At 38.6% G+C, this 15,621-nt stretch overlaps 1 protein-coding gene across 3 annotated transcripts in view; it reads right to left on the bottom strand.

Annotated features, from left to right (window-relative positions):
• Nucleotides 1-12,312, bottom strand: part of LRRC28 (leucine rich repeat containing 28) — a 51,629-nt gene extending 39,317 nt beyond the window's left edge. For 2 of the 3 annotated variants that reach the window (XM_050903601.1, XM_050903602.1), the window contains exons 1-4: nucleotides 9,215-9,419; nucleotides 4,640-4,680; nucleotides 1,970-2,007; nucleotides 1,074-1,211 (exon numbers count right to left, since the gene is read on the bottom strand). In XM_050903601.1, the coding sequence (XP_050759558.1) occupies nucleotides 1,074-1,211; nucleotides 1,970-2,007; nucleotides 4,640-4,680; nucleotides 9,215-9,382 (385 nt within the window). In that variant the 5' untranslated portion in view covers nucleotides 9,383-9,419. Of the gene's footprint in view, nucleotides 1-1,073; nucleotides 1,212-1,969; nucleotides 2,008-4,639; nucleotides 4,681-9,214; nucleotides 9,444-12,265 lie in introns of those variants that run through there. The other variant, XM_050903603.1, reaches the window with a different exon arrangement.
• Nucleotides 12,313-15,621: the final 3,309 nt, after the last annotated feature.

Genomic DNA, 15,621 nt, shown 5'->3' with positions numbered 1-15,621 from the left:
GGCCTTGGGTCATAATGTTTAACAGGTTTATCTAATTTCATTCCAGAGCATTTACATAGTCATATAAATTTTTTTCTTTCTAATCATAATCATCCTTTGACTTGTTCTTATTAAACTTATTATGCCTAGAAAAGTACAAGGAAAGGACAGCTAGATTTCTGCACCCAAAACTTGAAGGAGCAATTGCAATATATTTCTTGAGAATAAGCAATGTGAACTTACAAGCACATGAAGGTCACATTGAGAAGTTAGTTAAAATTAGAGCCAAAAGCTAATCCTGTTAGATTAAGTTAGACCAGTTTTTTGACATGCTGGCCTTAGATTTTTTTTTTTTTAATCAACTCTGCAGATCAGAATACACAAATATGCCAGAGAAAGATTAAAAAAATAAAATAATTTAAAAATATTTAAAAATCACCATCATCTTATCTGGAAAGATGTAAGGGCAATGGAAGAAGAATAATCAGTTGTGTCTGCTTATCAAAGTATTTAGAAGGCAAAAAAAAAATCATTCAAAATCTGCCTATGGCCAACTTTTTCTGACTTTGTGTCACATTTACTTTGAATAACTTTTGCTTTTTTATTATAAACTAGGAAGACAAACATTTGTTATTTACTGTCACAGTGAGGTAGAACTGCCATAGGCAAACCTACTAGACTTGTCTTTTTAGAAAATAAGAATGGGGCTGTTGGGCGAAAAGAAAGAAAGGAAGGACTGGAATCCTTTATATTCTGGATAATTGGAAGAAACATCATTTTATCATAATGATAGTTGTCACTGGCATTTTGTGTCTTCTCAAGGAAGTTCAATATTTTCTTGATACAATGGCAAAGACTGTTAAATAGATAAATTTTTCCCACTTCAGAAGCATTTTTCAGGACTTTACCTCAAGTACATACAGCATGGCTAACTACAGAGTATATTTAGTACAATACATACAATGGCAATCCCTGCCTAGTCTTTAAATGCAAGTTGTACCATGCTTCAACTGTAAGATACAAATAAACATATGTGCAAATTAAGTTCAAATGGAATTTGTCATTGCTGTAATCCCTCACACATTCGTACTTACCGGCAGGTAAATATTTCAGCTGGTTGTTAGCCAAGCGAAGATGACGTAAAGATCTCAGGCGGCCAATCTCTGGACACACAATTTCGAGGGCATTATCGCTTAGGTCCAGAAACTGCAGTTTAACGAGGGAGCCAATGGCTTGTGAGAGAACAGATTAAAACATGAATGTGACCCAACAGTAACGTTAAAATCTTAATAGGACTATGAGAGGATAAAAAGCCACAGTATGTAACACCTATGTCTGAGCAGATTTTGACGTATTAAAGCCAGTCTCACAACTGAATGACATAATTTGTGGAAATGCTTATCTATCTAACAATCAGTACTGCTGGCAGCGAGACAGGAAAGAAAAAAAAAGTGTGATGTACAGAATACTTCCATTTCTAGATTCTCCTCAGACGATTCTGCTCTGAAATCACTTTTTCCATTCCTTTGCTTTGAGTCTATCCCATTTATATATTCAGAAAAAGTTTAAAGTACTTTCCTGAAGTTGCGCACATAACTCTACATTTAAGACAAGGAAGAGAAACTAGTGCAAGTTCTTGATACTTTAGGTTTCAAATCTGTCATGATCTAAACCAGCAGAGTGCTCTGTGTGGTAACTGGCTGAAAGCAGAAGACACTCTGGATTTTTGTTTCTGTAGATGAGTGCCATTTAGTCTTTTCACTTTCTGCAATTAGAACTGAAGCAAACAGCATTTAGGTGCATTTGAGAATTCATTACAAGAATTTAACATAGCATAAACAAGGATATTATCGACTAAGAGCTACACTGGTATATTTTGTATGAAAATCTTTAATGTTTTATGGGAAAATAAAGGAAAAATAGGCCCCTTCAAAGAAAAATGAATATTTTATGATTCCTGCCACTTATTGTGAGCTGGTAGATTACTTACCTTCAGGTACAACAACTATGTTATTTGAATGAAGGTACCTGGGGGGAGGAGAAAAAAAAGCAGAGGACACCACCTGTTACCCTCAAGGACTTCTGCTACATAATCAGTTTGCAAAATATCCAATTTCAGACTGAAAGAGCACCCTCAAAGCCATTCCTCTCTATGACCACAAAAGCTGTGGAAACTGCATAAACTGGCAATGGATAGGTACTTAAGTTTCATTTAGACTATTAAATGATTAACATAAAAATAAAAGAGAGTGACATACAATTTTTTAAAACAAAACATTCACAGTTACAATAACAACAAGCTTTAGTTTTGAGAGTCATAAGAGGAAAACAAAAAGGAAAAAGAATAAAGCAGATAGAATAACCAGAATGAACCATATCTGATCACCAGGTTATTCCACACTAAATGCTGGGCAAGAAAAGAAAAAAGCCCAAACCCACACAAGTTATAGACATTTTCTCCTGCACATAAACTCTTACACCTTTACGGACTGAAGAAACAAGCACATGATCTACTCACTGCAAGTGGGTTTTTCAAACCTAGAGTACATTTTTCAAAAGAAAAACCCAATCTTACAGGCAGTCACTTAGGTAGTTACTGAGGGTGGCCAGATCTCTCACTAAGAATATTCAGCACCCTCTGCTGGAGCACTTCCAGTACTACTGGTAGTAGTTTTCAATCATTACTGCAAATGAACAAAAGGGTCTTGTAGAAAATAACAGTAACAAAATTTTCAAATATTGGTATCTAATTGTAAAGGAATACCGAGTACTCAATGTCCAATTGCTTAGGCACACATGGAAATTATTTGCACAGCATATTTTTTTCCCACTCTATTTAAACAGTGTTTCCTAAAGTAGGAGTCTGTCTTTTTGGGGAGATAGAGGCAGAACATGGAAAAAGACATATGAACATTTCAACTGCATGGAGCATCTCAGCCTTCTCTTTTTCTTTAAAAATTGCAGACATTTAAAGTTTACTAAAAATGTAACAAACATAAGGATAGCAGATATGTTCGTAGAAATCCTTATATATAATCTCAGGACAAGAATTCTCCTACTAATTTCAGCTGCAGCTCCTGAAAATACTTGTGCCTATTTCACTCAAGCTAAAAAAAATTTATATTATGAGGATCTACACCTAGTATCCCAGCATGAGGGACATGATACACAAAGAAACACAGACAATAGTGAAGTTTTTAAAAATATATAGTGAAATTGCTAAGGATGTAACTTTCAGGAAAACGAAAATCAATTAAGTCTGTCTTTCAAAATTTAAAGCTACTGTAATAAATTATTCTTTAAGTAAATCTTTATTTTCTGGTCTCTTCTCTGTCAACAAAAGATCTCTTATTTTCTGATCAAAAATTGACTTGTACTATTACAGCTGCACAAACCACGGGCCCACTGCAGTTCTCTCTAGACCACCAGAATGTGTGGGATAATGGTGGTAAAACTAAGCTTGCTGAACCCCAAATAATTAGGTTTGGCTCCTACAGTTCAGTGTTTGTAAGAGATTATTTTAAGCTGTAATTTATACAGGTTTTCCTAAAGGCAGCATCAGATAACATGGACGTTTCCTGATGCCCCATGGCAAATAATTAAATACTAGGTATATCAAATATAAAAATATTTATTTTACTGCTTCAGAGCATAAACATACTCTCAAGACTCAGGCATGATGAGACAAGACTGTCTCTTAAGCAAGTCGGAGACTGCAGTGACCTACAAAACAGTTCAATTATACTGTGGTCGCATGTACCAGAAAGGTGTGGTTTCAAGGGCCAAATTAAGATGACAAGATCAGACAGCTGAATGTATTAGACTACTGAGATATACACCTCCTGTTTGGAGCTTTCCATTAAACAAACAGAATCAATGGTCCATCAGTTACTCAACTGAAAGTGAACCAAATGACTTATAAGGGGAAAAGAGGATGTCCCTTTTAACGCCCCCACCATCAATCCTACCATACAAGGAAATCATAACCTTACAAGAAGAAAAGGGGAAGGAAGAAAACATTGACTCAGGGGCTTACAGCTTAAAATTAATTGCCAACATAACACAGTTCATGTGACATCCATTCTTCGGACAAGATTGGATAAACTACTCTGCCTACAGCAATCATCATTAAATAGTTACTACCCTACTTGCTCATTCCTGCTCCTATTTGACAATTTGTGACTTCGTTCCAAAAAAACCTTATTACTACAATCGGCAAGACTGAGATCATAGTAACTCTGGTAGCTGGGGTGGAAATGAGCAACTAGGGATGGGCTGGAGGCAGTAACCTGTTACTCTGGCTCTGTCACAACCGTCTGACCATTGCATTTGGAGGTTCCAGTGCTCTATCAAGGTGATGACAGTCTACACAGGAGTTGGGGGGTAAGTATTTTTTCCTTTAGCAGTGTAGACATTTGTATAACAGTTCTTGTTACACAATAAACAAGAAATTATAAAAATATTAACACAGGACTGAATACATCTGGATAGACCTCCTTTAAAAAAAAAAAAAAAAAAAAAAAAAGACCCTTTCTTGCCCTCCAAGAAAACCCTTCACACTTAAGAGGCAGGTTATGAGCAAGCAATACATTCGAGAATTATTTTAAGATAAGATGGATCAGCATAATAAAAATATATTAGAACTCCTACACAAACTCACAATTCCACGAGGTTTGGAAGCTTCTGTGCAAGGTTTTCTGGCTGAAAAAGAGTTAGAGATTTTTTAGGTTTCAAAACAAAAACGAGACACACACATATTGTGTACCCAACTCATTTTAATAACCATACTAAAACATGTCAGCAGCTAGTCACAGAAAAAATGGCAACAAGGAGCTTGTATACAATACCCTATTTCCACATCCCCGCACGTTCTCCATCAGTGCAATCTGGGATATATCAAGAGTGAGCAATTCACTACTGAAACAGAACTACAGCCTAGAAGTGACATTAACGTGTCCTCAACCAGAGGCTGAAAAGATGGGTTACCAAAACCTTACTTTTGAAAATATATTCAAATAATTGTTAGTTGAAGCCAAGAGACTGCTAAGAAGCTGCAGCCTTTACAGACTTAAAGCAGAACAAGAACTATACAAGATGTCTAACCATAATGTATTTTATTTTGTAATGCTGCTAAACTGGGAAATGACCTACAAACTTTGTGTAGCTTAATTACCACCAAGCCAGAAGTGCTGAATCCATCAAACTAGGTTTCCATATTTACATATTAACATGAATATAATTTTTTAACTGCTAACTGATCCCTAGCTGCAATTCTGTTTCTTGATGGCATTTATAACCATGAACATCTATCACAAAATCAGCTTCACAAGTTTCAGATGTCATGTTGGTAACCGTACTCAAAGTTATTCAAGGTTAAGACAGTTTTATTGCTTAAGAAATCTACTTTAAACATAGATATGTTTTATTGAAAAAAGTTTTTACAATACACATATATGCAGAAACAAATGAATTTTAAAAGCAGCTCAATCACACGGTCAATTTCCTGTTTAAAAAAACCCTAGCAATATTCACTGTCATGTAAATTTAAGGTATATTATTTTCTAAAATACTTAACTTTGCATTTATAAAATTTATTATGAAGGAATATGCTAATCTGAAAAAGTAATATCATAATATTCTTATGTAGCAAACATGCCACATCCTAGATCTGAATACAAACAATAGTTTGTTTTTAACTATGGAGCAGCAAATGATGGCTCAATACATGAATCCGTTGACGTCAAGACCCAAGAAACAGGCTATAACTAATCAGTTGTTGCCACCTACTGGAAAGTTTGCTACAGTACATTTATCTTCTCGGTGCAGAATTTTATTTGGTCAGAGAGAAAAGCTTAAGCTGGGAAAATATGCAAAGGCTGCAACACGCTGAAGCACAAAAAAAAAAATCAAGCTTTAATTTAAAAAATGAAGAGGGAATGTGAAAAAACAAATTCGCTGTCATCCTACACTCTTTATTAGAATAAGGATACTAACCTAAATCACAAACTATTTTCACAGTATACATAAAGGTTGTACTCTTATTCTTGCTTTTACTGCTTCATATTGTAAGAGAGCTAAACTCAGAAGAGAGAAAACTTTACAGTTTAGCAAGTCTGTAATAGAAATTCTGCTTATCTTCTTGAGTACCACAAAAACAATGGGTCTGAGTCAAAGTTGTTCAATACAACATCCTACAATGAAATTAAGATTAAAAAAATTATTCATGATCCATCAATTGAGAGGTAAAACTAACTCTGGTCTCTATTGGTGACATGACAACAAACAATGATGATAAATGAATCATCAATTCTGCCACCAGTTTACTGAAGCTTGCCTCGCCCTCACACCCACTGGACATCTTTCAAAAAGTGAACCGGTTGATTTGTCTGAACAGGACAGCACTGCATATTCTGAGTCAGTAAATTAAGAACAGTTGTTCTCTGATACGGCTAGATCACGCTTCTGACAGTGCCATCAAGGCAAACATGTATTTCCTTTTAATAGATGGGGAAATAGGATTACTGGAAGGCTAATGTTATCAGTCAAACATGAAATGAGGAGAAGCTGGAAGACTTGATGCTGCGATACAGATGTGCTACATAGCTTCTTGATCCATTCATTATGTCATAGCCCTCTATCATTTCCATCTTGCCAATGAAGACAAAAATGAAATTATTCTTAGGCAAGGTATATGTAAATTCTGTCAGTGTAACTATTCCAGACGTTTTCATAGGAGCCATCTGTCAAGGACTAGAGTCATTTTAGAAGAGCAAAGAACAAAACTGATTTAGTCAACATTTTTCAGAGCTCCGACGGAATGAACTGGTGGGACAAAAGTACCACCTAACTTTAAAGAAATACAGTGCAGATTTAGTTTTGATGATTTCTAATAATCCATATGCAATTTAAAATATTTATTGATGAGCTGATGCTCATCATCTTGCATAGAATCACAGGAGCACAAGGTTGAAAAAGACATCTTCCTTCAATAACCTGTTTGTTTTCAACTATTCTCAGGTGAGATCTCCCCCCCCCCCCCCGCAATGTAACTAACTTACTACTTCTTTACTGAAATTGAGAGTATTACTTGTCCCACCAGCAGTGGACATAAAAAAAAATTCATTATGAAATACTGCTTTGTAACAATACTGATGATTTCTGCTCTCCCCCATTCCTCCTCTTCCATTTTTTTCCTGTCTTCTCTTTTTGCAAGAGGAATTAACCTAAATCTCTCAACCTTCTCTCATGGGCATGTTCTCTAAAAATCCCTTGTTGCTGCTTTCTAGGTTCTTTCCAATTTACCTAGGTTGTTCGTAACTATGAAACTCCAGACGCGATCTTTGCTCCAGCTTATGCTTTAACAGCATCCAATAATTATTCCCTTCTGCTTTTAATGGAGATTGTGAAACTTTCTATGTTCCAAAAAGACATCTGCCTTTTTTGTAACATGCTGCTGACTTGATCTATTTTGGTCCACTACAACTTCCAGCATCTATTCTGCTGAACAGATGCTCAGTGAATTAGACCCAATTTTATTTGTCTAGGTCCTAGCTACAGTGCTATGCACTTGAATGAGATGCCACCAAGTCATATTATGAGCAAGTTATCCTGATCGTTTTGAATCCTAATGCTCTACTTCACGCTGTTTGCAAGTCATTTCGCCTAGGTATGATCTACATTTTAAGTATTGTTTCAGTTCCTTTATCCTGGGCCTCAATTACACCACCAAACCTCAATTATACCACCAAACAGTATTGGGTGAGAGCTGCCTCGCTGATTTGATAGATCTTCTGTTGACAGTAACCATGGGTAATTACTCTTATGCCATCTTACACCTCTATTGGCTGGTAGTATTAACAGATATTGAGAGGAAAATGGAACTAAACTGTTACTTGCAAGACTTTGTTTTGGTTTCTGTTTTATAATTGCTTTAAGAAAAAAAACAGGCTCTAACACATACATGCAGTAAAGTGACATGCAAAACTCTCCTTATTATTGTTTCATCTTTTGAGCAGTACAAACTTCATGAACCTTACACCACTAAATAATCACTGAATTTCACAAAGTGTCAAAGCAGAACTGTTCACAGTCTTCAGTTAATTTTTCAAGCAGCTTTAATTCGTAACCATGAATCCTACCCTCCCATTAAATTATTAAGCAAAGGACTTGCCCAAAACCAAGAAGTGCCAAAATAATTCTCCACAGTACATGCAAACTTAAGTGACTCATTCAAGATGAAGAAAAGGCCTAAAATCTTCAGAATCCTTTCAGCTTTTGGCCCATGAAGTGAAACCTTTATGGAGGATTTCCAATGTATCACTGTCAAAACTTTGAACACTATTCTTTAAACTGAAGTACTGGACTTTTTCTAGGAAGCACTGAAAAACATAAAATTTTGGTGAATTTTAAGTAGTCAGGCCCTCCAACTTCTATGCCCTAGCTATTATTTTACCTATCATACCATGGAAGAGCCCAAGAGAAAAAAACACAAAACCAAAACAACTGAACTACTTGGAGACTTGAGCCTATTGACAGTGGCAAGTTTTGACTCTCTACAGAGAGTTTTACCAGCTCAGAATGTCTCACACAGCAATTTAACTACTCCACGCTGAAGTCTGAGGTCACAACATTCATTCAGGGTGAGAATTAGTTCAGTTCAGGGAAAAACAACAAAACAAAAAAACCTACAACAGAAAATCCCACAACCCTGAAATTAACTGTTTGTTTTCCTATCAACAGCAGCCCATAGGCACAAGTTTTCACTGGCTCCTTAACAGCAAGCTTTGAATTAGACCCTAGGATTGATGTTGCCTTTAAAATAAGGCACACACCAAGGTAAAAGTTGTTTAGCCTAATGAAGGAACGTAGACTAGACTTGCATAGTATCACCTAAGAGCAGAAAGGCCTGACCACTGACGTGAGCAAAATTTATAGCAGTTAAAAAAAACCAAACAAAACCAAAACAAACCTCACAAGAAAACCCCCAGCAGATCTTCACAGAGCTTCAAAAGGGTAACCATGGAATGTCATAAACTTTCATTTATTATTCTCTACATTACCTATGCAAGTTCAAACATAATACAACCAAATACTCATATTTCACAATGGATGACATCATTCAGGATCAGATTTGCTATAAGATTTTTTTTTTTAAATTATCTTGTTTTTTCTGTTCCAAAAATCAGAATTCCTAAACATACAGACAGTAAACATTACAGTAAAGAGGTTGTCGTACCAATGTGGTCAGGGAATTTCTTTTCATATAAAGTCTCTCCAAGTACTGCAGCCCCTCATCTTTCAGTAACTCCAAAGGAAAGTGATGGAGATTTCGGTAATTTAAGAACAAGTTCTTGTGCCTTTCCAACTTTGCCTCAGAGATTGTTTTACATAGTTCTGATGCCATGACTAATCCTGTTCCAAGCACCACATCTAGTGCATTGCATCTTCTGAAAGCAGACCCATTTCTAGGAGACAAGAAGAGAAAAAAACCCACATTATCAAGGTGTATGCCATGCATTTTTTTTGCGGAAAGAGTTAGTTATTACATATTATCTGATAATTTATCTAAACACACTTGTTCCAGTTAATGCATAAATAAAGTACCCAGAACATCCACACCATAAGATATGTTAGAAGCAAGTCTTTGACTATTTTATAGATGAAATTTTAGCAAGTTATCGGACCGGCAATAACAAGATCTTAAGGTATACATAATGCTTTTTTTCATCCATTTTCAATGGACCTTTCAGATAATTTTGTCAAAGTTGCCACCATGGGGGGGGGGAAGAAAGAAACCTCTCTCTACTAACTATTATTGATGTCCTACATCTATTCTGTGAAGTGTGCTAAAAGAAGAATCCACAGATAAGGAAAATGCACAATTTATTAGAGGACTTCTTATTCTCAGATGACTAAACCGCCTTTACGTAGCTTTTAATCCAGAATGACAAAAGGCAATGAAAGTTTGTTAAGCTTTCCCATATAAAACTACCGGAAGAATTTATCAGTTAGAAGAGATATTGGGGATGGACAGCCAGTAAGGCCATTTTAAAATAATAAACTAATATATGAGAAATCTGAAACTTACAGCATGAAAATTTATAAAGAGCTAGATGTGACAGCAGATTTTCAGCTCTCTTTACTAAAAATAAACTCAGAAAGAACTAAATGTCAAGCTTTAACCGACAACTTAAAAATCAGAAAATAAAAGTATGAAGACAAATTAAAAATTAACTCGTATCTGAAACCAGTCTTTATTTAGCTTGTTTTTCATGTATAACCAAAATTCTAGTCATTATTATGTTATCTAGATTTAGATAACAACAGCAATGCTTCATCTTTTCAACTTTCTCAGAAGTCATGAGAACATAATAAATCCAGACCATTTACTAATTTAAAGTTACCAGTTTGCTACAGACTCATGTGTATAAATTAATTTCCATTAACGGAAGGCAAGGAATCGTAACTGCTTTCCACCAATAACATTTTCATTCTCTGAATGAACAATATTTTAGTTCATTCCATTACTGAAGGAGAGATTTCTAATCATAAAAGATATTGGATTGTGAAGGTACTGAGTTACGATCAAGAATCCTATCTGATCATACGGTAGTCGTCGTAAACAAAACTCCTTACCCAGCTGAAGACTGACAACTGGACCATAAATGTAAATCAAACTATCAGTTTCAGTAATTCCCTTGATTTGCAGATAAGCAGCTATTACCAGTGACCTATGTCCTTCTAGAAGAATACAGCATTTATTTTCTTAAGAGTCCCATAAGCATTACTATACAACTTCGGTGTAATATCCTGCACACCTTTTCTAGTCTTGAGTCATCCCCAATTCAAGACACGCTAAGATCAGTTCTGCAAGCAGATGATTACCCTGTTGAGAATCCTATGTAAGATTAGAATGTATCAGCCCAACTTTGGTTAAACAGTATTCGTATGAGAAGAATCATCAGTATAACAATTGCCTTCATTAGCTATCTTAAGGCGACAGGGTACACACACTGCTGGTCCTTGGCACTAGCAACATTAAAGCTCCCTTAGTTCAGCAGATAAAGGAAATAAGCCACTGCAATTCCAAACTCCACATCTGTGATCAGCATTAAAATAATTCAAGGAGAAGCATTAGAATTTTTAATGTGCATAGTCTGAGAGTATTTGAGCATTAACTGCTACAATATACGAAATTGTCAAAGAAAGCTCATCTTTCCCTGAAATATTTTTTTAATATGAAAAGCTGTGAAGTCACAAAACACATACATAAATATCTAATAGCCTGCCCATTTGTCCAGAGATGCTTTTTAGGTGTTCTGCATTTGCAGACTTCTCTTCAGAGTTGTGACTCCATATACCAACCGGACCACATTTAGCCATGGCACACATGAATACACAGACATACAAGCCCACAACTGCAAAGTCCAGTCATAACCTACTCTATTTTGGCTCTTACTTCAAAGGAAAACCCTCCTACTCCCTTCCACCACCAGCCAAACTTTTTCTCTCTAAATACTCTTTTTCCAGAGATGAGACACAGCACTACCAAAAAGGAACAGACACAATCACGGTCTTTAAGGAAAGGAAAAACGGAGGATGAGGACAGATAATAGTGATGATGGCCCTGTGAGGAGTCAGGTCATTCAGGGAAGAAAACCGCCGTTTCACAGAGGATGGAGAAGACAGAAATAAGCCCGCACTGACCACACGATAGGGAACGGAGGCTATGCGAAGGCGTGCGAAGCGGTGACACTGGGCGGCTCAGGAGACCCCCAACACCGGCGGGCCGCCTCCAGCCGAGCGGGACTGCTTGGGGCGAAAGAGGGCACACGGGCTGATGAAAACTTGGAGGAGCCGCAGGGCACAAGAGAACGAGGCCATGAGGTGGGGCTGCACGGAGCCGCTCTGCTCGGTGCTCCTTGGGCCTTAGGAACTGGGGGAGACCGGTCTGTCACGGGTGGGTGCGGGCGAACCAGCCTGTCCCGGCTGGGCGGTTGTGTGTGTGGGGGCCGCCACAGACGGCGGCCTGTGAGGGCTGAGGAGGCGGCGGGAGATCGTCCTCACGGCTGAAGAGGGGCCGGAGAGGGGCAAGGAGGAAAGGGCCTCGGCCTGGGGGGCCGGCGAAGGCTCACACCCCCTCACGGAGAAGGCGCCGTGCCCGCGCGATCCAGCGGGCAGACAGCAGGGGGCAGAGCAGCGGAGGCACCCACCCCACCCCCCGCCGAACCCGATCCGCGCTGTCGCTCTCCGCGCCCGCCCTCCCGCCGGGGGAAGAGTCACTCACCGGCACCGCCGGAGCGCGGAGGGGCGACCGCCTCTGCTCGGCGCCGCCGCCGGCCCAAGCACCCGGGGGCGGAGCGGGCCGCAGCCGCGCGAGACCGCTGCCGCCACACGACTCTCGCGAGACGCCAACCCGATCGCAGCACCACCCTCCCTCGCGTCCCGCCGCAACACCGCCTACCTCACCACCCACACCCGCCTCTCACCCAATCACAAGGCACTCCACCGCCCACCATCCAATCACAAGTTCCCGTCTCTCCTAGCCTTGTGCCCTCTCCTCTATCCGCCAATGGGAGGGCGCCCCACCTCAGCGCCTTGCCTGCCCTCTTGCTGTGGCCTAGGGACGGGTGTGAAGGTCTGGCTGGCGGTGGGGAGAGCGGGTCCCTTTCCCTCCCAGTAGGTCCCCTTCCCTCCCAGTGGGTCCCCTTGGGGCGACATGTAGGCTCAGCTTGCTTTCCCAGGTTTTTACACAGTTCCCGGTGTTAATTACAGTTATTGCTGCTTAACAGCTTTTGGAGAACATCATTTGCAGGTAAAAGTTGTGGTGCCCAGAGACCATCTTCCCAGCCAAATTTTGGTGCAACTAACACTACCTTTTATTTCTTTGTTAAGAGCAGACTGGAGACCCTTAGGCAATCCTGCCTACACCTGCAACCTGCCCATCATGACCATTTTTACCCATGATAGTTGGCCTGTTGAAACAGGTAAGGGAATTATGGAAGCTCAATTTACCGATGTGCGGTTCACCTGGTTTTATGTGTATTCACACATACTGAGATGACCCAATACATAAATCCTGTCCTACGGAAGGTCTTGTTTGTGTGATGTCAGTACTCTAATGACAGCAAATTCCCTCATACTCAGAATATTTAACATTACTGGGTATTAAAAGTTCTTCTTTGCTGAAGATTAGCCCTACCAGCTGCCTAAAGAAGGAATCGGAGCTGCAGAAATCCTCTTTCTAGTTCCCACAGACTAATTAACATAAACTTGTCTTAACAAGATTCACATAGCAGGTCTGCAGGGGAACCAAGAAGCTGAATGTAGAAGATTAATACCTTGCAGAAGGCATTTCTTCTCTCTTATATATTCACAGAACTTTCACTTGAAGCAAAGCAACATGCAGAAAAAGCTTAAGATTTTTTTCTTGCAGACTCATTTCTCTCTTTTTCAGTTCTAAATAAAGAATAGCAATCCTTAATTGCTCATTTGTCATTTTCCTACACTTGAAAGGCAGTAATTGATTTTGACAAGTGTACTTGCTCAGTCTTACTTGCCACTTGCAGTCTTTTTGGAGTTGTTTTTTCAGATAAATAGATTGGATTTTGTTGCAATAATTTGAGATGAAATAATTTACCCTTCAAAATTCAACATCCTCTGTATCTATCATATTATACTGCACACATTATTTCTTACTGTGGTTGATAGTACTTGTCTGTTTTTCTCAGCTGGATGTTAAATTCCAGGAAGTGGCCTGCTTGTATACCACCACGGTTTTAAAAACAGCAATTATATCACACTTCTTAATGTCGCTTCGGTCCCACGTTATAAATATCTGAGAAATTAGAAGTTAAGCATACTTCAGACCAAAGTAGAAGCTGAATATATGCATAGTTAGCAACACATTCCTCAGGGAATTCAGTGATGTGTCAAATCAAATGTTCTGCAGGATATTAAGTCATTGATCAGGACAGAAACTGTGTTCCTGCCTTCTTCCACTAAAGTACAGACAGGAAAGATGAAGTTTTTTCTTGGGAAACCTGCTCTTAACAGAGCCAGGATACTTAATGTGTTTCTTTACACATATGTTGTAATGTTTTTGGTTTTTTGGTTGGGGATTTTTTTGAGACAGTTACAAGGAGGGGATAAGATTACTGTACTCTGATATTTTTGAAAGCAAACTTTCATCTGTTTCTTCTTTTCTGCTCACACCAACAAAGGGACTACAGAGATCAGAGCAATGCTAAAATGTCTTTGGTTCTGCTCTGTCATGGAAACAAATTCAGCTCTCAGGGTGTGCCTTCAGTGGTTATAAAACACACTATACGCATGGATTCAACTGCAGGAGCAGTTTAGGATCACTGAAACTATTAAAGATGTTAATATATATAAAGTACTCGGGCTGTCAATATTTCAGTGGGGAGTTTTAAAACAGGATTTGAAAGAGTATTTTTAAAATGTCTTTTGTTTTCTGAGTGAGAGGGTTCCTACTAGCAGTATTTAAAATATCTTCTCCCTATTGATAATAGAGTAATGTATATTACTCACTCCAGACTACTTTTCAATTGGCAGAAGAGTCCGTAGAATGAGGTGAGCTGTTCTTTGCCAATACAAACATCCTCACCCACCTCAACTATATTACATTTTTCTTGCTTGTTCCAGAGCTCTATCAGGTTCATATCAGCTCTATAGAGGTAAGTGCCAGTTACCTCATAGCTTTATGATATCCACAAGAGTTTCTAATGTGATTTGAGTGTTCACACATCACTTCATCTTGTGTCTTTCTTCCTGAAGCAGTCAGTCAGGATTCTCTCTTTATTGTCTTGCGTAGCCTGCAGTCGTCACACTCATTCATTCTCAATCTGATTTTTTTTCCCCCCTTGACCAATGCCATCACAGTCTCCCAGGCTTGTGTCATCAAATTCTGTGCACTGCTTCTAAAAAGCGCTGCTCTCTCAGATCTGAAAGCTGATCTCTGAAGCTCTGATCCTGCACAGCACAGGTGTACAGTCTTGCCTGTGTAGTCACAAGGCTAAAAATGATGAGCAGAGCAGGGGGCATTGGAATCTGATCTTCCGTTAAGGAGAGTGCTTGCATCATGGTTGCCAAGTCATTCCCATCTAACAAGTGAGACTAGTGGGATATCCTTTGCTAAGTAGATTTTTACCATTTCTTTACCCTAGTTTAATACTTAATTTTGTGCTTGTGAGAGCAAGGAACAGAGGGGCTTGAAATTTACATCTTGTTCAGAAGGATGACTGATCTTATCTGTGCCTACATAAAGAAACCAATTAAACTTGTTTTGAAGTGCAACTTTGAAGAAGTAGGTCTATTTAAGTACTTTGCAGTTGCCAGTGTCTTGAAGACCCAGCTTCCTCGGTTGGTTTACTGGAACAAATCCAGTTACTGGAGCAAATGGGCACAGCTTCACCGGTGATCCCTTGTTTGTGCCAAACTTACACAAGCCAGATGAATGTAGTGTGAATAAAAAGAGATGATGATATGTTATCAGATTTATTACACAAGGTAACTATTTGAGACTAATAACTTTGGGAAGATGCAATTGGAAATACTTTGTATAGTAAAGCTTTATGCAACCAGTTTCTTTTGTTTTGCCAAGGGAAGCATGAAGAAATTATT

This window comes from Gymnogyps californianus, chromosome 11 (assembly GCF_018139145.2).
Source record: "Gymnogyps californianus isolate 813 chromosome 11, ASM1813914v2, whole genome shotgun sequence".
In the NCBI taxonomy this organism is placed as follows: Eukaryota; Metazoa; Chordata; class Aves; order Accipitriformes; family Cathartidae; genus Gymnogyps; species Gymnogyps californianus.
This window is presented reverse-complemented; position numbering and strand designations above follow the sequence as displayed.